The following is a 23,891-nucleotide window of genomic DNA, read 5'->3' as shown; positions in this document are numbered from 1 at the left end:
ATATTTTTTTTAAACACCCTGTATTATGCACTCGTGCCTTTTCAAATAATAAGCGGTCAAGGCAACTTACCAGACCAAGGACAAAACCGCGCTGTAAATGAGACAAAAAAACATCATTGAATAGACCTCAGATCATGACAAGTCATCGAATCACCGAGGGGACGGATCGTCACATACCTAATGTTGTGTACGACATCTCAAGTTCCCTTAACGCGAGACATGCCGTCTCAAGGGCTCCTCAATGCAGAATACCCAGATGTGGCAGTGAAAATAAGACTTCTATCTCTGCTGGCAGTGCTCTGTTGACTCCCACCGAAGACACTCAGCTTGGTTGAAAGTGATAAATGGAGACCGATTTCCTGGCACCGAGTCGGAAGGTGCGGTTCATAAACACGCTGCCGCCCCGCGTTTACAAAGCTGATGAAGTGTCCACCATGGCACCGAGAAGAAATCACGACAATCACGTAAACGCGATACCTCACCAAAATGTCTACGTTTCATTTTGGTTTTCACTTGCTGCCGAGTGGATCAACCCCCAAGTTGGCTGCAAATGATCTTGAGTTGTAAGCGCTGAAGCGTTAACACAACCACGTAAACTTCATAACCGTGTTAAACATCACTGACATGCTTCAGAAAAGGGTCGCTCAGGATTTATAAAAAAATAAAATTCAGCCATTTTCATTTTCCCAAAACCCACGTTCATCTGTGATGCCACTGGAAAGAGGGAAAAATATAAAACCGGAAACATTTTGGAAAACAGCTTTTGATGATCTCTGCTATAAAGAGAAGGGCCACTGCCCAAAGTGTCACCTCTTATAAAATTACATTAAAACATTTATAGTTCAAATATTATTTCCTCTTTAGGGCAATGCTATTGACAAACGTGACGTCTTGTTATTTGTGCACCACTGCCAACAGTATCTCAACGAGGCGTGGTTGCTGAATTCAGTTTGTACCGATTTGAAGGCAAATATGCCACCAATTCTAAAGTGACACCGACTGCTCTCCAGATGTTTATCACCAACAGCCCTTTGTCAATCCACTGGTGGATAAAGGTCTTCTCACACCGTGTTCGTCGTGGAGAATGCTTAGACCATACCTCACTCCACTCATCAGTGCGGGTTGGGGGAGGCCCAGGGCCAGTTCACTTGTCTAGTTCTTCACCGATGTTAGTCGTGACCAGGAATGGAACGCCGTGGGCCAGGTTCAACGCTTGCACACAAACTGCTTTGCGTTCAGTTTGTTGTCCTTCTCCCGCACCTCCGATTACCACGATTGGCTAGGTATGGTGCGAAATAATGTCTACATACACACAAACTAGTACCACACCGTTTGGCCCCGTTCCTGGTTTTTCAACAGACTCTTATTTGCAGTTGATTAGAGATGACGTGGCAATGAACAGTTTGAAACATATCTCTACTCGCACAAGGCTGAGAATCATAAGACTCTCTTTCAAGAGGGACCTGCATTGGGATGTTTGACCAATTCCATTTGACAGCATTCATTGCAATGCTGTCGGACAGCGGAGTGCACAAGGAGAACCCACACACGCACACACCCACGAGGCGGAGCTCAGCACAGGTAAGGGGGCGGCAACTTGCTCTCTGCACTGCATCCTAGACACCACTTCACCGCGCGGTGGTTAGGAGCACACGAGCGCAAGAACTTCTCCGTGTCCAAGCCGCACGTCGCCCCACAGTGGGATGCTCGTGGCAGCAGTCACGCAACAACTTGGGGGTGTTTGGTATTAAATAAAAACGCTTGGACGGTGACGACGACGATGATGGTGACACAGCTGCAATGGAGCCACTCTCCACCCACGGCCGCGGACTCCACCCTCTATGTTTTCTTTGGCTCTTCACAGGACGCACGTGTACCAACGATCAAGCGCGTGTATGTACGTGCACGCACACCACGTGTCCACCGGCGAGGAAGGCGATGGGAAGCGATTCACAGTCCACTCCGTCCCCTACGGTCCACCCCTCCCACGTCCCAACGCACAGGGGCATGCCCAGGGCTCCAAGTTCCTGCACACCGAAAACGACGATGCTGGAGTGACATCGCAAGCCTCTGCCGACATCCTTACGCAAACCCACAACTTTTACAGCAACTCTGTAGCTGTTCAAAACCCCCACATCGTTTAATTAGTTGTGTCAACCCAACGCGCGCAACAGAGTTGATCAATACCAGAGATTTTTGTTTTGTTCAGCCACTGGTGACTGGGCCATGGACCATCCACTCGCTACTTTTGAGAACCCAGTTTAATGTTGCTGCTCCTCTCCGGGTTCTCCGTCTGTATAGATCTCATATGACCGACACATGGCAACCACTTTTCTTGGAGCTGCAAGTCTTGGAAAGGCCCATCTTTTGGACAAGTCTTATTTCGCTCAGCAGAGGAAGATCTCGCCATGTCAAGCAAAGGCCGGGGAAGATTACAAAATGGAAAGGATATGGGGGGCACCACCTCCTCTCAATTCTATTGAACAGGAAATGGGTGCCATGGTGGCGAGATGTTAACTACCTCGCCTGGTATACAGGAGGTCGTGGGTTTGATCCTGACCCTGATGCCTGGTATGTTTTTGCATGTTCTCCTCATGGTCGCGTAGATTTTTTCTCCGAGTCCTCCAGTTTTTCCCTCTACATTTATAATCACGCGGTTAGCGTATTTGTCTGCCATCACATTCATTGAGCATTCATTTGTGGCGAGGTCGTGTCTGAAACAGTGGACCTTACCTGGTAAAATAAATAATTGTTTAGTTTTAGTTCCTCACTTTGACTCGAGACTCGCTCCGTGTTACCTGGGGAGATGGTGGCGGCGCTGTCAGAGCCTCCTCTGTGCCAGCTGGAACCGCGACTCGTCCGAGATCCCGTACTGCTCCAGGGGATCCTAGACCACGGAGCACAAAGACCCCCCCACCCCCCCATACCGCCTCAACACACTGGGGGCCAGTGCTGCTAGGGAGCACCTATGATGGCTGGCACAGCACAAAGGGGTGAAATGTCCAACACCATGCCAGGCCACCTTTGTCTCCCCAGTGCTGAGATTTACACACCACACCAGGTACTCACTTCAGGCTGAGCAAACCAAGGGGACATTTCTGATGTTAGACGGACCTGAGAATCAGAATCGAACCGAGGTCACCAAGTTTATAGGCAAGGACATGCACCACTGCAGACAAGGACATGCACCACTGCAGACAAGGACATGAACCACTGCAGACAAGGACATGCACCACTGCTTCCTGACGCAGACGTGACCCCGCCAGTCGTATGCGAGCTGTAAATGCTGCGTGTACTATTGTGTGTACCCTGTGCCAATAAAAAAGGTGACACGTGTACTGTGAAACATTGTGCCGTATAAGAGGGGTTACCACAAAAAACGAGTGCACCAAATAACACCGTCCCACACGATGGTGTGGTACCACATGCACGTGTACTACAACACCGAACAGCGGTGTGGTACCACATGCACGTGTACTACAACACCGAACAGCAGTGTGGTACCACATGCACGTGTACTACAACACCGAACAGCGGTGTGGTACCACATGCACGTGTACTACAACACCGAGCAGCAGTGTGGTACCACATGCACGTGTACTACAACACCGTCCCACACGATGGTGTGGTATCACATGCACGTGTACTACAACAGCAGCGAGTGCCGAGTAGGAGTGCGGAGTGCCACCGTGTACCTTCCCCGTGCGCTGCCGGATCTCCTCCCGGAGGCCAATCGCCCTCCTCCTGATCCTCTCGTAGCTGCGCACAGAAACCCATCCGCGAGGATTTAACGCCTCACACCAAACCCCCCCCCCCAAACCACACTGGCGTCACGAGCGTTACACATGAAGGGAGTGCGTGCGACACGTGGAATAGTGTGTGTGGGTGGCGTGTGTGTGGGGTGTGCCCTGTATTGCGAGTGTTTGTATTGTGTGTGCGTGTTGTTTGTGTGGGTTGTGCCTTGTATTGCGAGTGTATGTATTTCGTGTGCGTGTGCGTGTTGTTTGTGTGTGTGCGTGCGTATTGTTTGTGCGTGTGCGTGTTGTTTGTGTGCGTGCGTGTTGTTCGTGTGCCCTGTATTGCGTGTGCGTGTTGTTTGTGCGTGTTGTTTGTGCGTGTGCGTGTTGTTTGTGCGTGTGCGTGTTGTTTGTGCGCGTGCGTGTTGTTTGTGCGCGTGCGTGTTGTTCGTGTGGGGTGTGCCCTGTATTGCGAGTGTATGTATTGTGTGTGTGCGTGTTGTTTGTGTGGAGCCCACACCTCGCTCTTGCCAGCAGCTTCATCCACTCGTCACACTCGGATATGGAGGAGCACTCAAAGCAGTAGCGCTGCTCCGTCCCACCCCGGTACACTACGAAGACAAAGATCACCCAGAGATCCTTCAAGATTCACTGTTGGCGGAAGTGCTGTCCGTGAGGAACTATTAAAATCCCAACGGCGCACACGAGATAGGTGGTTGGCCAGAACCACCCCCAGCCGAATTTGTCTCCCCCATGCCGCCGTTTACACACAGCACCGGGTGGCTGCACTCGTTTAAGGCCGAGTACACTTAGGGGAGGCTCAGGATTTGGTTCCAATACTCGTCAATGTTGGTTGTGAGCGGGAATCCAACTCGGGGCGCCGCCTTGCAGCTCTCCAAGTGCTCTCTCGCGTAACAGCTGTGGGAAGGACCTCCACTCGAGGTCGCTCTGGAGAGACCATCTCAAGGGTATTTAGCCTCGACTCTTCGGTTCTTTCAGTAAAGTCACGTAGGTAGAAAAAGTAAATAAAATAAATGGAAAAATTGTGTGTATTTATTTATGCCTACTCTTCCACGTTGGCCAGATGTCTTGGAAGCGGTGGGCGTACCCACACTTTACCCCACCGCACGCCACCTGTCAATTGACCTTGACCGTGGTGGTACCCATTTACTTTGAATTTACAAAACCTGCATCGGTGTTTCAACTTCCATGCCAGTGGATCGAACCAGCAACTTGAATGCAAGTCCAGTGTGCTATCCCTCACTGTATGGCAGGTAAGGAGATGGATATATGGATATATGAGAAAGTGTGAAAGAGGTAGATGGAGATGTACTAGAGGTGGTGTGAGGATGTGAATATAGGTGCTCGCGAACAGCACTTGCCCCTACAGTCTGTTAAGGCTATACGGTGGATCTTTGCCTTTGTTTTTGGCGGCGAATTGAGATGACTGTTGTTGACGAAGTGGTATTGAGGATAGAGTCTTGGAGGTGACGACGTGTGGAGGCGAGGGAAGCTGGGAGGTCGTGTACGGAGCCAAGGAGGCGGTGCGAGACGGACGCGAGTGGAGGTGGTGAGGAATAATCTCGAGGAAGAGGTGTGAAGAGGCGAGGAGGAGGAGGAGTGCTCACCGAGTGAGAAGCAGTGGGAATTGGGTAGCGAGTTTCGCTCCACCTCGCACTCCTCCAGGACCAGCGCTCCCACCGGCTGACACGTACAGACACACGAACACACAAACATCCCCCGTGTCGCCTCAACAGACTGTTGTGGCAAATGCTGTTAGCGAGCAGCACCTATGAAGGCCAGAAGAGCAAACGAGTGGGTAGGTGGCCAACACCACACCCAGCCGTCTTTGTCTCCACAGTGGCGGTATTTACATACTGCACCAGGTACTCGTTTGAGGCAGTCGACCTAGGGGAGGCCCAGGACTAGTTAAAATATTCACCGCCGATATTGGTCGTCGGCGGGAATGGAACTCTGGTCACTGGGTTTGTAGACCAGCGTGCTAACCGCTACACTACTGAGGTACATAGCAGTGAATGTGTAATGGTGGTGGTTGTGTATTTTGATGGATTGTAGTTGAGGTGGTTGTGGTGGTATGAGATGGGTCACCTCTGTCTCATCGACTCTGAAGTAGAATAGGAAATTCATCACCAACTTGATATTTCGCTCTTTGTATCCTGCAGTTTAACCACAGCGCAAAGCACACACAGAAAACACATAGCACAATAAAACAGGTATATATATCGCACCTAAAGGTGATCACAGCTCAAGACACTGGACAGGCAGTCAGTCCTAGGCAGAGGGCAAATACGGAACTTGAACAAGGCATGAATAAGGGCAAGGAATCTGTGAGTCATCACTATGTCAGTCGATTCATCTCTTTAAATGACTGTGGGTATCTATGCGAGTCAAGCAGCAACACAACATTTGGTCATATTGAATAATTTTCATGAGAATTGCAGTCACAGTTGTCGGACAATAATCTCGGCACACATGGCTACATAATGAACTAAATAATTATCTCCAATGTGGTTTACGATTGTACTGAACTGGATTCAGTTACTGAAGCTCTCAGCAAATGGAGCAAGACGTCGGACATCATGCCGAACAACACGTGGTACAACCCGGCACCACATTGCTCCGATTTTTTTCTTCTTTCTTCCCGGACTTTATTTTCTTTGCTTTTGTCAATTTGGTGGCTCAGGTTACACTGGCAAATGGAACTCAACCAGGTGTCTTATGATCTCACCGAGTTTAACAATATAACCTTAACGTCCTAGAGATGTACAGCCCAACGACAGAAAAACCTACGCAGTAATTCAATTTGTTACATTTTCCATCCCAAAAAAATCCTACTTCCTGGAAACCATAATTTGTATGTTAGAGTTTTGATTTCCAGTGGACCCCCTCAATTTGCCCAAGGCAACCCAAACAAAACCAAGGATGAGAAAAACACCGAGGCTGATAAGACCTAGGATCATCATGAGATGGGATCATTACGGATTTCATGAGACCAGAATTTCACGTCAAGAAGTTGATGTCACGGGAGTGGGCGCCTGGTGGCGAGATGTCATCTACCTCGCCCAATGTGCAGGAGCCCGTGAGTTCATACTCGATCCTGACGCCTGTACATTTGGAGTTGGCATGTTCTCTCCCCATGGTGCATGGATTTCTCTCCGGGTCTTCCGGTTCTTCCCTCTACATTTAGAATCAACGTACGTTTAGTTATACATCTCCACGTGATAAGCCACTTCATTGTGCTATCAATTGTGGCCAGGTTGCTGCTGAGAAATAGCTATCTACCTCAGTGGGCCTGACCTGGTGAAATAAAAATGGTTTAGTTTATAGTGTGTTGATCAGAACAAGGTTGAAAAGTAAGAAGTTCGATGCAGGGATTTTCAATATTTTCCATGTCGCTGATAGACTTGACAAGTAGTGGCACATTGGTAGCCACAGCCATAGTGAGAGGTAGACACAAAAGCGCTCTCATTGATGGGGAATGGAGGGTGCCGGTTAATCAAATATGCTGGAACCTGAGAGTTATTATATTTGCGTAATACAAATGGAGTAACGTGGAGTTCGCTTTGCTGGTTAATGGAGTAACGTGGAGTTGGCTGTGCTGGTTAATGGAGTAACGTGGAGTTGGCTGTGCTGGTTAATGGAGTAACGTGGAGTTGGCTGTGCTGGTTAATGGAGTAACGTGGAGTTGGCTGTGCTGGTTAATGGAGTAACGTGGAGTTGGCTGTGCTGGTTAATGGAGTAACGTGGAGTTGGCTGTGCTGGTTAATGGAGTAACGTGGAGTTGGCTGTGCTGGTTAATGGAGTAACGTGGAGTTGGCTGTGCTGGTTAATGGAGTAACGTGGAGTTCGCTGTGCTGGTTAATGGAGTAACGTGGAGTTGGCTGTGCTGGTTAATGGAGTAACGTGGAGTTCGCTGTGCTGGTTAATGGAGTAACGTGGAGTTCGCGGTGCTGGTTAATGGAGTAACGTGGAGTTCGCGGTGCTGGTTAATGGAGTAACGTGGAGTTCGCTGTGCTGGTTAATGGAGTAACGTGGAGTTCGCAGTGCTGGTTAATGGAGTAACGTGGAGTTCGCGGTGCTGGTTAATGGAGTAACGTGGAGTTCGTAGTGCTGGTTAATGGAGTAACGTGGAGTTCGCTGTGCTGGTTAATGGAGTAACGTGGAGTTCGCAGTGCTGGTTAATGGAGTAACGTGGAGTTCGCGGTGCTGGTTAAGAGTAACGTGGAGTTCGCGGTGCTGGTTAATGGAGTAACGTGGAGTTCGTAGTGCTGGTTAATGGAGTAACGTGGAGTTCGCTGTGCTGGTTAATGGAGTAACGTGGAGTTCGCTGTGCTGGTTAATGGAGTAACGTGGAGTTCGCAGTGCTGGTTAATGGAGTAACGTGGAGTTCGCGGTGCTGGTTAAGAGTAACGTGGAGTTCGCAGTGCTGGTTAATGGAGTAAAGTGCCGGGAGAACGGGGAGGAGTTCGCTAGACGACGATTTGACGAGACGAAGTTCGCCGAGAACGCACGGATCATTGTGCCCGGGTAGATCGAGGAGCTCATTTCTTGTCCTCAGAGTTCACGAGCCCAGACTTTGTTCTGAACAAAACTAAACTCCCAAGGAGGCACCTTTGGTTTGTCCAGAAGAAACTTGATGGAAAACCCAAACTTGTTACAAGTGGACACGGAGACCATTCCAATGTTAGTGCGGCTCGTGTTTAAAGGCCGACGGGATGGATGCTCGTTCTGAACAAGGGAACACGCGAGATGGAACAGAGACTTGGTCACAACTCGGGTTACTAAAATAGATTTTATAATCGTTACTATAACCCCTAAAACGCCAAACAAAAACAGTTCGCAGACACAAATATAATTGTCTCGCGCAAAGACACGAACGCGTCTTAGATGTTAGACTGCGAAACTCAGGGAGCTGCCACCATTACACAAACAATGGCAGCGCTCTGGACTCCAGAGGTCGCCGGCTCGATGCGATCTCCCGGCGCGGCAGGGAATCGATGCAAGTTTACTCAAATGTCGCGCGTGGTGGTGGTGAAGTGCGGGCCAAGTCCTCTGTGCCCTCCTCTAGAGCCCCCTCGTGGCGTGAGCGAGCGAGGCAGCAGCACTACACTACACTATACACTACCACCTACACTATACACACACAACACTACTATACACTACACTATACACACACACACAACACTATACACTACACTATACACTACACTATACACACACACACAACACTACACACAACACTCAACAAACGGTGGTGGTTGTTGTTGTTGAGTGATGGTTGTTGTTGTTGTTGTTGAGTGATGGTTGTTGTTGTTGAGTGATGGTGGTGGTTGTTGTTGTTGAGTGATGGTGGTGGTTGTTGTTGTTGAGTGATGGTGGTGGTTGTTGTTGTTGAGTGATGGTGGTGGTTGTTGTTGTTGAGTGATGGTGGTGGTTGTTGTTGTTGAGTGATGGTGGTGGTTGTTGTTGTTGAGTGATGGTGGTGGTTGTTGTTGTTGAGTGATGGTGGTGGTTGTTGTTGTTGAGTGATGGTGGTGGTTGTTGTTGTTGAGTGATGGTGGTGGTTGTTGTTGTTGAGTGATGGTGGTGGTTGTTGTTGTTGAGTGATGGTGGTGGTTGTTGTTGTTGAGTGATGGTGGTGGTTGTTGTTGTTGAGTGATGGTGGTGGTTGTTGTTGCTGAGTGATGGTGGTGGTTGTTGTTGCTGAGTGATGGTGGTGGTTGTTGTTGCTGAGTGATGGTGGTGGTTGTTGTTGCTGAGTGATGGTGGTGGTTGTTGTTGCTGAGTGATGGTGGTGGTTGTTGTTGCTGAGTGATGGTGGTGGTTGTTGTTGCTGAGTGATGGTGGTGGTTGTTGTTGCTGAGTGATGGTGGTGGTTGTTGTTGCTGAGTGATGGTGGTGGTTGTTGTTGCTGAGTGATGGTGGTGGTTGTTGTTGCTGAGTGATGGTGGTGGTTGTTGTTGCTGAGTGATGGTGGTGGTTGTTGTTGCTGAGTGATGGTGGTGGTTGTTGTTGCTGAGTGATGGTGGTGGTTGTTGTTGCTGAGTGATGGTGGTGGTTGTTGTTGCTGAGTGATGGTGGTGGTTGTTGTTGCTGAGTGATGGTGGTGGTTGTTGTTGCTGAGTGATGGTGGTGGTTGTTGTTGCTGAGTGATGGTGGTGGTTGTTGTTGCTGAGTGATGGTGGTGGTTGTTGTTGCTGAGTGATGGTGGTGGTTGTTGTTGCCGAGTGATGGTGGTGGTTGTTGTTGCCGAGTGATGGTGGTGGTTGTTGTTGCCGAGTGATGGTGGTGGTTGTTGTTGCCGAGTGATGGTGGTGGTTGTTGTTGCCGAGTGATGGTGGTGGTTGTTGTTGCCGAGTGATGGTGGTGGTTGTTGTTGCCGAGTGATGGTGGTGGTTGTTGTTGCCGAGTGATGGTGGTGGTTGTTGTTGCCGAGTGATGGTGGTGGTTGTTGTTGCCGAGTGATGGTGGTGGTTGTTGTTGCCGAGTGATGGTGGTGGTTGTTGTTGCCGAGTGATGGTGGTGGTTGTTGTTGCCGAGTGATGGTGGTGGTTGTTGTTGCCGAGTGATGGTGGTGGTTGTTGTTGCCGAGTGATGGTGGTGGTTGTTGTTGCCGAGTGATGGTGGTGGTTGTTGTTGCCGAGTGATGGTGGTGGTTGTTGTTGCCGAGTGATGGTGGTGGTTGTTGTTGCCGAGTGATGGTGGTGGTTGTTGTTGCCGAGTGATGGTGGTGGTTGTTGTTGCCGAGTGATGGTGGTGGTTGTTGTTGCCGAGTGATGGTGGTTGTTGTTGCCGAGTGATGGTTGCCGAGTGATGGTGGTGGTTGTTGTTGCCGAGTGATGGTGGTGGTTGTTGTTGCCGAGTGATGGTGGTGGTTGTTGTTGCCGAGTGATGGTGGTGGTTGTTGTTGCCGAGTGATGGTGGTGGTTGTTGTTGCCGAGTGATGGTGGTGGTTGTTGTTGCCGAGTGATGGTGGTGGTTGTTGTTGCCGGGTGATGGTGGTGGTTGTTGTTGCCGAGTGATGGTGGTGGTTGTTGTTGCTGAGTGATGGTGGTGGTTGTTGTTGCTGAGTGATGGTGGTGGTTGTTGTTGCTGAGTGATGGTGGTGGTTGTTGTTGCTGAGTGATGGTGGTGGTTGTTGTTGCTGAGTGATGGTGGTGGTTGTTGTTGCTGAGTGATGGTGGTGGTTGTTGTTGCTGAGTGATGGTGGTGGTTGTTGTTGTTGAGTGATGGTGGTGGTTGTTGTTGTTGAGTGATGGTGGTGGTTGTTGTTGTTGAGTGATGGTGGTGGTTGTTGTTGTTGAGTGATGGTGGTGGTTGTTGTTGTTGAGTGATGGTGGTGGTTGTTGTTGTTGAGTGATGGTGGTGGTTGTTGTTGTTGAGTGATGGTGGTGGTTGTTGTTGTTGAGTGATGGTGGTGGTTGTTGTTGTTGAGTGATGGTGGTGGTTGTTGTTGTTGAGTGATGGTGGTGGTTGTTGTTGTTGAGTGATGGTGGTGGTTGTTGTTGTTGAGTGATGGTGGTGGTTGTTGTTGTTGAGTGATGGTGGTGGTTGTTGTTGTTGAGTGATGGTGGTGGTTGTTGTTGTTGAGTGATGGTGGTGGTTGTTGTTGTTGAGTGATGGTGGTGGTTGTTGTTGTTGAGTGATGGTGGTGGTTGTTGTTGTTGAGTGATGGTGGTGGTTGTTGTTGTTGAGTGATGGTGGTGGTTGTTGTTGTTGAGTGATGGTGGTGGTTGTTGTTGTTGAGTGATGGTGGTGGTTGTTGTTGTTGAGTGATGGTGGTGGTTGTTGTTGTTGAGTGATGGTGGTTGTTGTTGTTGTTGAGTGATGGTGGTTGTTGTTGTTGAGTGATGGTGGTAGTTGTTGTTGTGTTTGATGGTGGTGGTTGTTGTTGTTGAGTGATGGTGGTGGTTGTTGTTGTTGAGTGATGGTGGTGGTTGTTGTTGTTGAGTGATGGTGGTGGTTGTTGTTGTTGAGTGATGGTGGTGGTTGTTGTTGAGTGATGGTGGTGGTTGTTGTTGTTGAGTGATGGTGGTTGTTGTTGTTGTTGAGTGATGGTGGTTGTTGTTGTTGAGTGATGGTGGTAGTTGTTGTTGAGTGATGGTGGTGGTTGTTGTTGAGTGATGGTGGTTGTTGTTGTTGAGTGATGGTGGTAGTTGTTGAGTGATGGTGGTGGTTGTTGTTGAGTGATGGTGGTTGTTGTTGTTGAGTGATGGTGGTTGTTGTTGAGTGGTGGTGGTTGTTGTTGAGTGGTGGTGGTTGTTGTTGAGTGGTGGTTGTTGTTGAGTGGTGATGGTGGTTGTTGTTGAGTGGTGGTTGTTGTTGTTGAGTGGTGATGGTGGTTGTTGTTGTAGTGATGGTGGTTGTGGTTGTTGAGTGATGGTGGTTGTTGTTGAGTGATGGTTGTTGTTGAGTGATGGTGGTTGTTGTTGAGTAATGGTGGTTGTTGTTGAGTAATGGTGGTTGTTGTTGTAGTGATGGTTGTTGTTGAGTGATGGTGGTGGTAGCGGCCAGCGCGGTTTCCAAGTTCGATTCCCGCTCACGGTCACCAACCCCAGTGACGATGACCTGAACCAGTCCTGGGCCTCCCCTCAGGTGGACTCAGCCTCAAATGAGCCCCTGGTGCGGCGTCTACACAGCGCCACTGAGGGAGACAAAGGCGGCCGGGCATTGTGCCGGCCACCCACCCCCCTTCGTGTGCCACAGTGCCACCCACCCCCCTTCGTGTGCCACAGTCCCACCCACCCCCCTTCGTGTGCCACAGTGCCACCCACCCCCCTTCGTGTGCCACAGTGCCACCCACCCCCCTTCGTGTGCCACAGTGCCACCCACCCCCCTTCGTGTGCCAGTGCCACCCACCCCCCTTCGTGTGCCACAGTGCCACCCAGCCCCTTTCGTGTGCCACAGTGCCACCCACCCCCCTTCGTGTGCCACAGTGCCACCCACCCCCCTTCGTGTGCCACAGTGCCACCCACCCCCCTTCGTGTGCCACAGTGCCACCCACCCCCCTTCGTGTGCCACAGTGCCACCCACCCCCCTTCGTGTGCCACAGTGCCACCCACCCCCCTTCGTGTGCCACAGTGCCGGCCTTCGTCGGTGTTGCTGGCGAGCAGCACCTGCCCAGACAGTCTTGCCAAGTCTACACGGAGGGATGTGTGGTGGGTGTTATGGTGGTGGTTGTGGTGGTGGTTGTTGAGTGGTGGTGGTTGTTGTTGTTGAGTGGTGATGGTTGTTGTTGCGGTGGTGGTTGTTGTTGTTGAGTGGTGATGGTTGTTGTTGCGGTGGTGGTTGTTGAGTGGTGATGGTTGTTGTTGCGGTGGTGGTTGTTGAGTGGTGATGGTTGTTGTGGTGGTTGTTGAGTGGTGATGGTTGTTGTGGTGGTTGTTGAGTGGTGATGGTTGTTGTGGTGGTTGTTGAGTGGTGATGGTTGTTGTGGTGGTTGTTGAGTGGTGATGGTTGTTGTGGTGGTGGTTGTTGTGGTGGTGGTTGTTGTGGTGGTGGTTGTTGAGTGGTGGTGGTTGTGGTTGAGTGGTGGTGGTAGTTGTGGGGGTGGTGGTGGTGTTTGTGGTGATGATTGTGTGGCACTCGCCTTCTCGCTTCCCCGCGGCCCATGCGCGCATCTTCACCCGCGCCTGCCTCTGGCAGGGCTGCCCCGCCAGGCTCACCAACTCCCGCTCGTTGTAACGCATCGACCCCCACCACCTCCCGTCTCCCCCCACCACCCCCAGCAGCCGCTCGGTCTCTCTGGGTCTCTGGGGATCAAATTCGCTGCCCACCGCGCCCCAGGTCCAGCTTCCGTCCGCACTGCGCGAGGTCCTCGCTCGCTCCTCTCGCCTTATATAGGGCGCCCTCACCACGTAGACATGACGTCATCACGTAGACCACCTCCGCCTCGCTTGAATGATGTCATCGCGCCAGGTTTGCTCCGGGCAACGTCACCATGCAAACAAGATTTAACTACACTTATTTGACCAATCTTATTTATTATTTGACAGACAACTATTACAGGTTTACCATGTTCACCATGTTTAGTTGTCACAAACCATAACAAAGGCTCACCCTCTTAAGCCTCACCCTACCATATGAATAAAAAGTGTGCTGTACTTGGCCCTTACCCCCCCCCCCTCTCCAACCATTATATAAACGGAGTGGTAGCTCCTGCAATCTCTCATCTACTTGATGCAGCTGTCGTGGCTGCGACGGTTCCACCTGAAGACGGAAGCTTGTGTTGCCTCCGAAACGTCGTGATTTTTATTTTACTTTTATTAATTTTAATGTTTTTACCTACGTGACTTTACCGAAAAAACCTAAGAATAACAACGTCATCAAGTTGGCAACGGCAGCCAAAGCACTCCGCGCTGACTTCTTCGCGTCTAAATCCGCCTTTGTGGTGACGTCATGTCGTCAGGTCATATCCAAACGTCATCGCGTTAGGCGACCCATGCCATTGCGTCATGACGTCAGACAAGTTCGTTGTGGAGGTCCCCGCGTTGAACGCTGCCGAGGCGTTGCCGTGACGTCATTATCAAGTGATGACGGCCTGTTTGGTGCCGTGAGTGACGTCACGTGGTTGTGGCCACTCCGTGATTGGCGCTGACGAAATGACGCGAGTGACGTCATCGCATCAAATCGCATAAAAAGGCGCGAAAGTGTTTAAAGTCAATAAACGAGTAAAACATTGGGGACCTTCGCGAGAAAACTTCACTATTACCAGCAAAATGTTGGCTTAAAGCTTTCGTGACTGCAGGAATTCATATTCTTTGGGTCTTTCGGTAAAGTCACGTAGATAGGTTCACATTAATAAAATCAAATAAACGAAAAACGACGACGGTTTCGATCACAACACAAGAGGGGAAAAGCTGATGGGACAGACTTTCTTAAAGGTTTACAATAAGTTAGCGTGTTAATGTGAGAAGTTAGCGTGTTAATGTGAGAAGTTAGCGTGTTAATGTGAGAAGTTAATGTGAGAAGTTAGCGTGTTAATGTGAGAAGTTAGGTCGGCTGTGTTGGTGTGAGACATTTGACCTGTTAATGTAAAATCGGACAGCCGAAGGGACGGGGAAAATAACAACTAACATCGGAAGGTGAGAGACAGGATGGGAACATCACAGCCAGACACACGGACGTGACTTTACCGAAACACCCAAAGGGTATGACCAGCAGGTTACCTCAGTTATTGAAAAGTCTTCACGTATTTACACGGCGGGATGAGATGTCCCCAGACGTCGTGGGACAACTCGAAACATTCCCTCAAGAACCTTGCACATGGCAGGTGTTTGCATAATGGGTATTTGCCACGACCGTGCTTGCCCGAGACACTGACAGAGCAGAGACACGGGGACAGACCTCTGTGTGTCTCTCCTCACAGACGACGATGCCCTGGGCGAGTGGACTCCACGTCCCCCTCGTGGTGGCTCGGAGATGTTGACTACCTCGCCGGGTGCACAGGGTGCGATCCCGACCCTGACGCCTGCTGGGAATGTGGAGATTGCGTCCACTTGTAGAAACCTGCTCTTAGAGAATGCAGCTGGTGTGAATTATCTGATAAAATAAAATAAAACTTAAATCTTAATTTTGGAGCTTTCGTGACTGCAGGAATTATTCTTTAGTAAAGTCACGTATAAAGATAAAATAATAAATAAAAGAGCATACTATATGATTTAATTTATTATTTTATCTTTATACATGACTTTACCGAAAAAACCAAAGAATAAAATAAAACTTAGTTTAATAGGTCACCACTGTGGCTGGAATCACGTTCCCGAGGCACACGCTCTTAAATATCAAGGTCCATTATAAACCAAACATGATGACCGCAGATTTAAAATACACGATATATAACATAATTAGCATGATTGTGGAGAATAAGTAACACAGCAAAGTGCCTCCTTCACATCATGTCGACATCAAACCTGTCAACCCAGTGCCCTACCTGCTACACACCAATTCAGACCTTATTGGTCACCCCGTGCCCTTAAACATCTCAACGTTCATCCTACAGTCTCATTACAAGTGAGAAACAAATAGATTTTAAAAAACATGTCTTTGCCCAGAGTGAAACGGCTTTACGCCGTATGGACCTGATCTCCCTAGACGACGATACGGCTAAACCGTATAGGTTGCAGGCAAGTCTACACCAACTACATACTGTGTAAGTAATGTTTACACAACCCATCGGCCCCACGGCCTTCTGGGAGTGCATCATTTCAGCAAAAGACAATCAAAACTGTGCAGCGGTTTTGACCTGCAGTGTCTCATCAGCAGTCAGGCTTAGCAGAAACCAACGCTGAACTACCAGACAAAGGGAGCCTCCCTGTTAGAGATGGACAGGGTCGCTCCAATGCCACGGATTATACTGGTCTCGCCCTTGTTGTTGAGGCAGCTGCTCTTCTGGGAAATACGCAAGTCGCCACGAGACACTCGAGTAATAACATTATTAGTAATACCGACCGAGACGAAGAATGTAAAACGAGTTCTCTAGTGTTACGAAAGGTTGAGATGGACAGTAGTTATTCCCATTACATACAGCAGGTGGCAACCCGCATGTCTCCGTGATACCGCGTTGGCAGCGGTGTACAAGCACAACAACAACTCGACACATTCACCAATAACAATGCCTCGAGTAAAACGAGGTGACGTTTCGGGCAATGGCCCTCATTCACAGCACATCGAGAGGCCAGAAGTATACATTGGATTGTATACTTCTGGCCACAGAAGATACCCGGGTGGAGCCGTCTCACGGTGGTCACGGCGATGCGCCGCGACCCGCGGCCACCCAAGTTGGATTCCAGGCCACGGCTCACATCGGTGGCCGGCGTGGTGAGGTGCGTCTCAAACAGCTGCCGTGACCAACACGGACGGGCACGGGAAGTGGCGACATCCAACAGTGGACTGGCAAAGAGCTGAACATGCTCACGACTCACTCGTGGAGCCAATCAGATTAAATGTTCCAATGCAGCACACTCCTGAAAACGAGTTGAGGTTTGGCAAGACATCCCACGGCACATATCGACTCTAAAATCTGAATTTGAGGCCACACTCACATTTCTTGCATTTATTTCTGGGGGGGGGGGGGGTAACATATTCGTTAATAAATTAAAAAATTTAGTGTAAATAAAACAATCGACGAATGAATGAGAAAATACACACTTTCCATGAAGCAATAACATTTAATTTTGGCTATATGTAGTAACATTGCTTTGTACAAGCCCAGTCTCTTGGGTAATAACTCAGAACGCCAAACGTACCACAGAGACACTCACAATACACTTGAGGATACTTTTATAAACGCAACTAAACACCAAACAACGACACGTAGTGATAGCTCCTGGCCGCTATGGCCCAACGGCCGCAGGTGAAGGCTGCAAGTTCAAATCCCGGTCGGGTGCGACCCAAATATCATCCCTCACAGGGTCAACGGAATTAAGACTCCACATATTTGGCAGGAAGTCAACCAGTGGCCACGCTACGGATGAACTGAACCCCCCCCCCTACCTCGTCATAAGATTAACACGGTGGGCTACATACGGTGCGAAAGAAGTTCAACATTCATACAATTCACACCACTGGCTCAGCACCGCAAAAAACAGCCGAGGACATGAAATTACTGCAATAACCCTGCCCGTCCGAGACGTTGCGATGTTATAACGTGAACAGCAGTGATGGCTCACAGCACGCGATACCTTCAAGCGACACCCACCACAGCTGAGACCAAAGCCCCACTTGTGCAGGGCCGACGCTGCGTATATCTGGTGCCACACAGGTACCGCTGCCGCTAGGAGGTGAGGAGGGTGATCTGCCTGGCACACTGAAGCGGGGCATTGGAGCCGTTGCGATGACACGCAATGCAACGTGCTGCCAGGTTTGCCGAGACATCGAATGGTGAGCGAAATGGTGGAGGCCGGGGTAGCATTTCCTACACCACCATCCACCCTGCCAGGGTCCTCTCTCCACGCAAAGCCAAGCTGGGTTTCAAGCTGGCCGCAGTGTGCGTGTGTGAGCTAAGAAGAGCAACGGATCCCCGATGCATTACACCCAAGGGCACACCCGTCGTTTGAGTAACAAGCGATCATCCCACGACGTGTATTTCATGTCAGGGTCCAAGCCCAAAATCACAAACGTGAAACAATGGCTTGAACTACACAATTTCCCTTTGCATTCACTCTTTTGCACACAGAGTATGCATGTGCGGTAGTGTCCGCGGGCTGGCCGAGACAGAACCACCGGGCCTCACGACAACCACATCCAAGCCTGACTCGGGGGCTAATGGCGGCGTTCATTGCGTGCAACGCCAACGAGTACCCCGCGGGGACACGGTGGCGTCACCGGGTCCCCTGCCGCACGCAATTTCACCCGTTTCTCGTGCGTGACATCAGCGGCACGGCTTGGCTTCTGCAGTGGAAAAACGACTCGGTGCCTGCTGAGCCGGCCCGGCACGGCACTGGCACGGCACTGGCACGGCTCAGTTTGTGCAATAATACTCAGAAAGGTGGGGCCGGGGCATCCACAAGCCGTCTACTTTACCCGGCCGGCGCACGATCCCCACCAACTCTCCATCGCTCCACTCCGAGCCCCGTGTGGCCAGTGCCGTGTTCACTTTGTGCCTGGGGGGGGGGGGGCAGCTCCCACCGAGGGGCTCCCCCTGCCGCAGGCCACCCCTGAGACGGATTGCATGGGAGGTGCGGTGTCAATATTAAACGACGATGACGATGATACTGAGCCAGACCCCTCGCCACACCCCCACCTTGCTGGCACTTCCTCTGGGTCCAACATCAGCAGCCCTGGCTCAATCTCTTCCTCCTGGAGCTGAGCGTTTATCGGGCCAGTCGGCGGGGATGGCACGGAAACGTTCACACCGGCCGCCTCCAAGCAACGTAGGCAATGGCACGATGGCCCCAGTGCATCGTGAGTCACCGGGTAGAGCTCTGCAGGCGAACCCCCATCTCCGACGCGGCTGTCGCAGACGAGACTATTGCGTTGCGTCTCCACGCGTTTCCCTGCGTTCTTCCGTGTCTTGCCGCGGGTCTCTGCGTGTCGCGCATCTCGTGAAGTTCTGTGACCGCGGGCGATGATGTCCCTGAGCGACTCTTTCAAGGTGACCTATAACCTCAGAGGTCGGCTGTGTTAGCCAGTGTGAGGTATCACTGTGCGCTGTATTGTTACCATGGTGTCGATTTCGCCGTGTCAGTATGAGATATCACTGTGTTAATGTGTCAGTCTCACGGTGTCACCGCGTCGGTGTCACTGCGTCAGTTTCAGTGTGAGATATCACTGTGTCAGTGTGAGATATCACTGTGTCAGTGCGTCGCCGTCCCTGTCGGTGTCGCCGTGTCAGTAGGAGGCGTCGCTCTGTCAGTGTTTGGGGTCAATGTGTCACTCTGTCATTGTGTCAGTGTGTCACTGTGTCAGTGTCACTGTGTCACTGTGTCACTGTGTCGGTGTCACCGTGTCAGTAGGAGGCGTCGTTGTGGTAGTGTTTCGGTGTCAATGTGTCACTGTGTCACTGTGTCACTGTGTCGGTGTCACCGTGTCAGTAGGAGGCGTCGTTGTGGAAGTGTTTCGGTGTCAATGTGTCACTGTGTCAGTGTGTCACTGTGTCACTGTGTCGGTGTCGCCGCGTCAGTAGGAGGCGTCGTTGTGGAAGTGGTGGCTCTGCAGAGCCTTGACGTGGAACTCGTAGATCTTGAGCGCGGGCCCCAGCTTGATGGAGAGGCCCGTGAGGACGTCGCTCCTCTTCATGAGCAGCAGCGACTTCCCATCGATCTCCTACACGGCACGACCACAACATGAACCCGAGCCACAGCCCTGACTCCAACCCTTACCCCGTCTTATTCTTGGTTCTTTTGGTAAAGTCACGTAGATAGAAAAATAATAATAAAGTGAATAAAATTAATAAAATTAAAAACCACGACTTTTCGATCGCAACACAAGCGGTCGTCATCAGGAAAAGGGGGTTAGCCTCTAAAGGAAAACTGTTTATGAAGGTTTAAAATGGTTGTAGCCCAAGTGTCAGCAGCATGGGCGGGGCAGCTGATGTTAATACAAGTGATGGTCATAGTGGGCAACGATGGCGCTGGAGGTGGGTTTCCACCAATTAAAGGGCTGCCAGGTAAAGGGCTTCCACCAATGAAGGGCTACTGCTAGTGGTGATGGTAGTAGTGGGCAGTGATGGTCCTGGTGGTGGGCTTCCATTACCCACTACTACCATCACCTCTAGCAGCAACCTCGGCCGTCAACAGTGTGCGTGTGTAGAGCGAGGTGCATTGATTACCTGGCAGCCCTTTAATTGGTGGAAACCCACCTCCAGCGCCGTCGTTGCCCACTCCGACCATCACTTGCATTAACATCAGCTGCCCCGCCCATGCTGCTGACACTTGGGCTATGCCCATTTTAAACCTTTACAAACATCCATAATGTAAACAGTTTGCCTTTAGAGGCTAACCCCCTATTCCTGATAACGACCGCTTGTGTTGCGATCGAAACGTCGTGGTTTTTATTATTTTTATTATTCACTTTATGATTTTTCTATCGACGTGACTTTTCCGAAAGAAGCAAAGATTATTAATTCCTGCAGTCACGGAAGTTAAGTCCTAACCTTACCCTGTCTCTTAACCAAAACCCTACCCCGAGCCCTAAACCCCAACTCTTATCATGACAATAACCATAACTCTCACCACCAGAGACACAGCCCTGACACTAACCCTTACCCTGTAGTGTGCTGCTATATATTTCCACGTGATAAGCCACTTAATTGGGCTATCATTGGTGGCCAGGTCGCTTCTGAAAAATGGCCATATAGCCCAGTGGGCTTTACCTGGTAAAATACAAAGTTTCGTTTAGTTTAACAACATCAACCTCAGTGATAGGACTTGACTGGAACCCTTACCCTGACTCTAACAAAAACATTGACGCTTACCCTACGCTCAACACAGGTTCTGGTGGTTGCCATGGTTGCAGTAGTTGCCATGGTTGCTGTGGCTATGAAGGTTGCTATGGTTGTGGTGGTTGCGGTGGTTGCCGTGGTTGCCGTGGTTGCCGTGGCTGCGTTCCCACCTGCTCCTGGAAGGCGCGCGCCTCCTCCTCAAATCCGGCGGTGCGGAAGTAGCTCACGACGTCGGCGATCGACCAATCAGCTGGCTCCAGCAGCTTCAGCCCCTCGGCGCTGCACGCACAAAGACAACGATCATCCCACTCCCCTAGCTCTCGCCAGACTGTTGGGGCAAGGGCTGTTAGCGAACACCTATTAAGGCCGGTGCGGTCCATGGGGGGAGATGGTGTGGCCAGCACCACACCTGGCTGCCTTTGTCTTCCCCAGTGCTGGTATGTACAAAATGCACCAGGCATCGATTTGAGGCTGAGTCCACCGTGAGGAGGCCCAGATATTTGTCACCAATGTTAGAACTCGAGTGGCCGGGATCGTAGTGCGGTGCGCTAACCATTGTGCCACTGCTCCCCTTTTTTTGTAGCGAGCGATAAAGACATCTGCGCACAAAGTAAAAAATCATCCATGTCGCCCATCGTGGTGACATGTGGCATAGTAGTGGTGTGTTGTGGGTATATAGTGATGTGACGTGGGTCATGTAGCCTGCATGCCCAGCCACCGCGTACCCAAACAGCTTTTGTACAGCTGGATAGAGGGGGCTAAACGGGCGCGGTACATGGTTGGAGAAGAGATGGAATGATGTGGTATGAGAGGACATGGAGTTGAGTGGATTTGCTAATGACTTGGTACCAGCAGTGTCAAGATTGGCCTCTGTCGAGTAGGCTCGTGAAGGACATAACTGGGCAGTTGAAGGCAGACGGCGAACGGTGCTAACAACAACGAGCAGAATGCCGGGCGGCTAAAACACAGCGAGTTGGCACAGTAGGGAGCACAGGTGGTGCATCTGCAAGTCATATCAGTTAACCCATGGCACCTATACCCCGTGACCTGCCAGCAGGAAGTCTTCGATACGTCACGTGGCCTCGGAGTGCACTGGCCTGGCACAAGCGCCGTGGTGACGTCACCACCACTTGGTGGCGAATGGCGGCTGTTGTTGTTGGTGTGGTATGGTGCTGGTGTGGTTTAGTGGTGTGGTGCGGTGATAGTGGTGGTGCGGGGTACCCGTTGTGGTGTGGCGGACTCCGTTCGGCGTCTCCCTGGCTCGCGGGGATGGGGACGCGGATGGAGTCGGCAAACACGAAGCCCCGCGCACCTCAGGAACTACACAAAGACAAAGGTCCCCCAGGTAGGTATTGACGGCATGTTGGGGTAAGTGCTGCTCGCGAGCACCCATTGTTGGCATGGAGCCACAAGGGGAAGAGGGGGGTGTGTCCAGAAGCCTGGCCTGGCCATCTTCATCTCTTTAGTGCCGTATGATTTACACTGCATCAGGTACTCAGTTCAGGGTGCATGGACCTGGGCGGAGAGGCAAAACCAGTTCAGATATCAGTCGCCACTCACGTTGACCATGGCCGTGAGTTGAACTCGGGAAAGTGTATTAACCCCATGGCCGCTGCCCCACAGACAAGATCTCCTGTATAGCCTTAACAGACTGGTAGGGCAAGTGCAGTTAGCGAAGCACCTATGCAGGAGCAGGCACGGCGCACGGGGTGGGCTGCGCATGGCGTGGCTGGGCATGCGGGCTAATATGGTTTACAAAACGACAACCGCATTATCGATTACCGGTTACAGCCTTAACGTGGAATGTGTAGATTGAACCACAAAATCGGCATGGTGCGGATGTGCGAAACCGCACTGTGGTGATTGGCCAGTGGCAGTTGTCTTCCAGCGCCGCACCTACGGTGGCCTCACCAAGTCCCCGCGTTTTGGCGTCCCTTTCTCAAGTCAGGTAAAGGGTATAAAGGTAAAGGTGCAATCCTGAATGCTTGCTTGCTGGCAGGAGGGCCTCTGCACAGAGGGCGCTCTGGAGGCTATCAGCGCTACTCTTCCACGATGATCGGTTGGAAGGGGCGCCACGGTGGCAAGATGTTAACAACCTCGCCTGGTCTGCAGGAGGTCGTCGGTTAGATTCCCAACCTGACGCCTGCTGCTGTATATTTGCATGTCTCTCTCCCCGTGGTCGTGTGGATTTTTTTCCGGGTCCTCTGGTTTTTCCCTCCACATTCAAAATGAACATGCATTTATTAAAGTATATGGCTGCGATACATTTCCACATCATAAGCCACTTTGATCGGCTTATCATTTGTAGTCAGGTTGCTTCTGAAAGAGAGCTACTCTATAGCTCAGGGCTCTACCTGGTAAAATAAAAAGTTTAGTTTAGTTTACCTGCCGCTGCTGGGTGGAAAAGCTCAGGCAGGGGACATTAAAGGAAACTTGCCCTACGTTAGTTAAACCCCCGCAGCGGAAGATGGAACCAAACAAGTCCAGAGCGCCGACCCTGACACCAGCCACTGTGGCAGCTGCCGGTGTTTCTCGGTAATAAAAAAAGGTGAACAGGTTTTACAGCTGTTTACCATTCGGTTACCGGTTCTGCGAAGGAAAAACATTGTAACAGCTACGTGACCCGGCCAACGCATCCTTGCCTTGTTTGTGGTAGATGGTATGGTGCACTTCTTAGTGTGTGTGGCTTACAGTGTGTGGTGTGGTGTGCACAGTATATGTTGTGATGTGTAAGATATGGCGTGGTATGTGGTGGATGGGGTGGAGTGATCGGTGTATTGCGTGGTTTATGGTTCAGGCATTATTCACGTGTAGCATTGTGTGGGGAGTGTGCGTGGTGTGTGGTACACGGTGATGTGTACGTGTGGTACCACGTGGTGTGGTACACGGTAGTGTGTACGTGTGCTACCACGTGGTTTGTACGTGTGGTACACGGTAATGTGTACGTGTGGTACCACGTGGTGTGTACGTGTGGTTTGTACGTGTGGTACACGGTAATGTGTACGTGTGGTACCACGTGGTGTGTGGTACACGGTGATGTGTACGTGTGGTACCACGTGGTGTGTACGTGTGGTGTGTACGTGTGGTACACGGTGATGTGTACGTGTGGTACCGCGTGGTGTGTGGTACACGGTGATGTGTTCGTGTGGCACCACGTGGTGTGTATGTGTGGTACACGGTGATGTGTACGTGTGGTACCGCGTGGTGTGTGGTACACGGTGATGTGTACGTGTGGTACCACGTGGTGTGTG

The 23,891-nt window shown here is 50.8% G+C and overlaps 2 protein-coding genes across 2 annotated transcripts; both read right to left on the bottom strand.

Moving 5' to 3' along the window:
• Window positions 1-634: 634 nt before the first annotated feature.
• LOC133350621 (pleckstrin homology domain-containing family J member 1-like) lies at window positions 635-13,732 on the bottom strand. Its single transcript, XM_061565175.1, has 7 exons — window positions 13,348-13,732; window positions 5,847-5,914; window positions 5,366-5,441; window positions 4,258-4,348; window positions 3,696-3,759; window positions 2,799-2,887; window positions 635-2,027 (listed from the first exon to the last, which is right to left on the bottom strand). Exons 1-6 carry the CDS (start codon window positions 13,445-13,447, stop codon window positions 2,822-2,824), a joined length of 465 nt encoding a protein of 154 aa, XP_061421159.1. The 5' UTR covers window positions 13,448-13,732; the 3' UTR covers window positions 635-2,027; window positions 2,799-2,821.
• Window positions 13,733-18,158: 4,426 nt separating this feature from the next.
• LOC133350780 (sterile alpha motif domain-containing protein 13-like) lies at window positions 18,159-22,377 on the bottom strand. The gene is made up of 4 exons (XM_061565507.1): window positions 22,347-22,377; window positions 21,862-21,952; window positions 20,811-20,919; window positions 18,159-19,523 (listed from the first exon to the last, which is right to left on the bottom strand). Exons 1-4 carry the CDS (start codon window positions 22,375-22,377, stop codon window positions 19,377-19,379), a joined length of 378 nt encoding a protein of 125 aa, XP_061421491.1. The 3' UTR covers window positions 18,159-19,376.
• Between the last annotated feature and the right edge of the window lie 1,514 nt (window positions 22,378-23,891).

The sequence above is a fragment of the Lethenteron reissneri genome, chromosome 4 (genome assembly GCF_015708825.2).
Source record: "Lethenteron reissneri isolate LAM-NWPU_2019-01 chromosome 4, ASM1570882v1, whole genome shotgun sequence".
NCBI classification, from domain to species: Eukaryota; Metazoa; Chordata; class Hyperoartia; order Petromyzontiformes; family Petromyzontidae; genus Lethenteron; species Lethenteron reissneri.
This window is presented reverse-complemented; position numbering and strand designations above follow the sequence as displayed.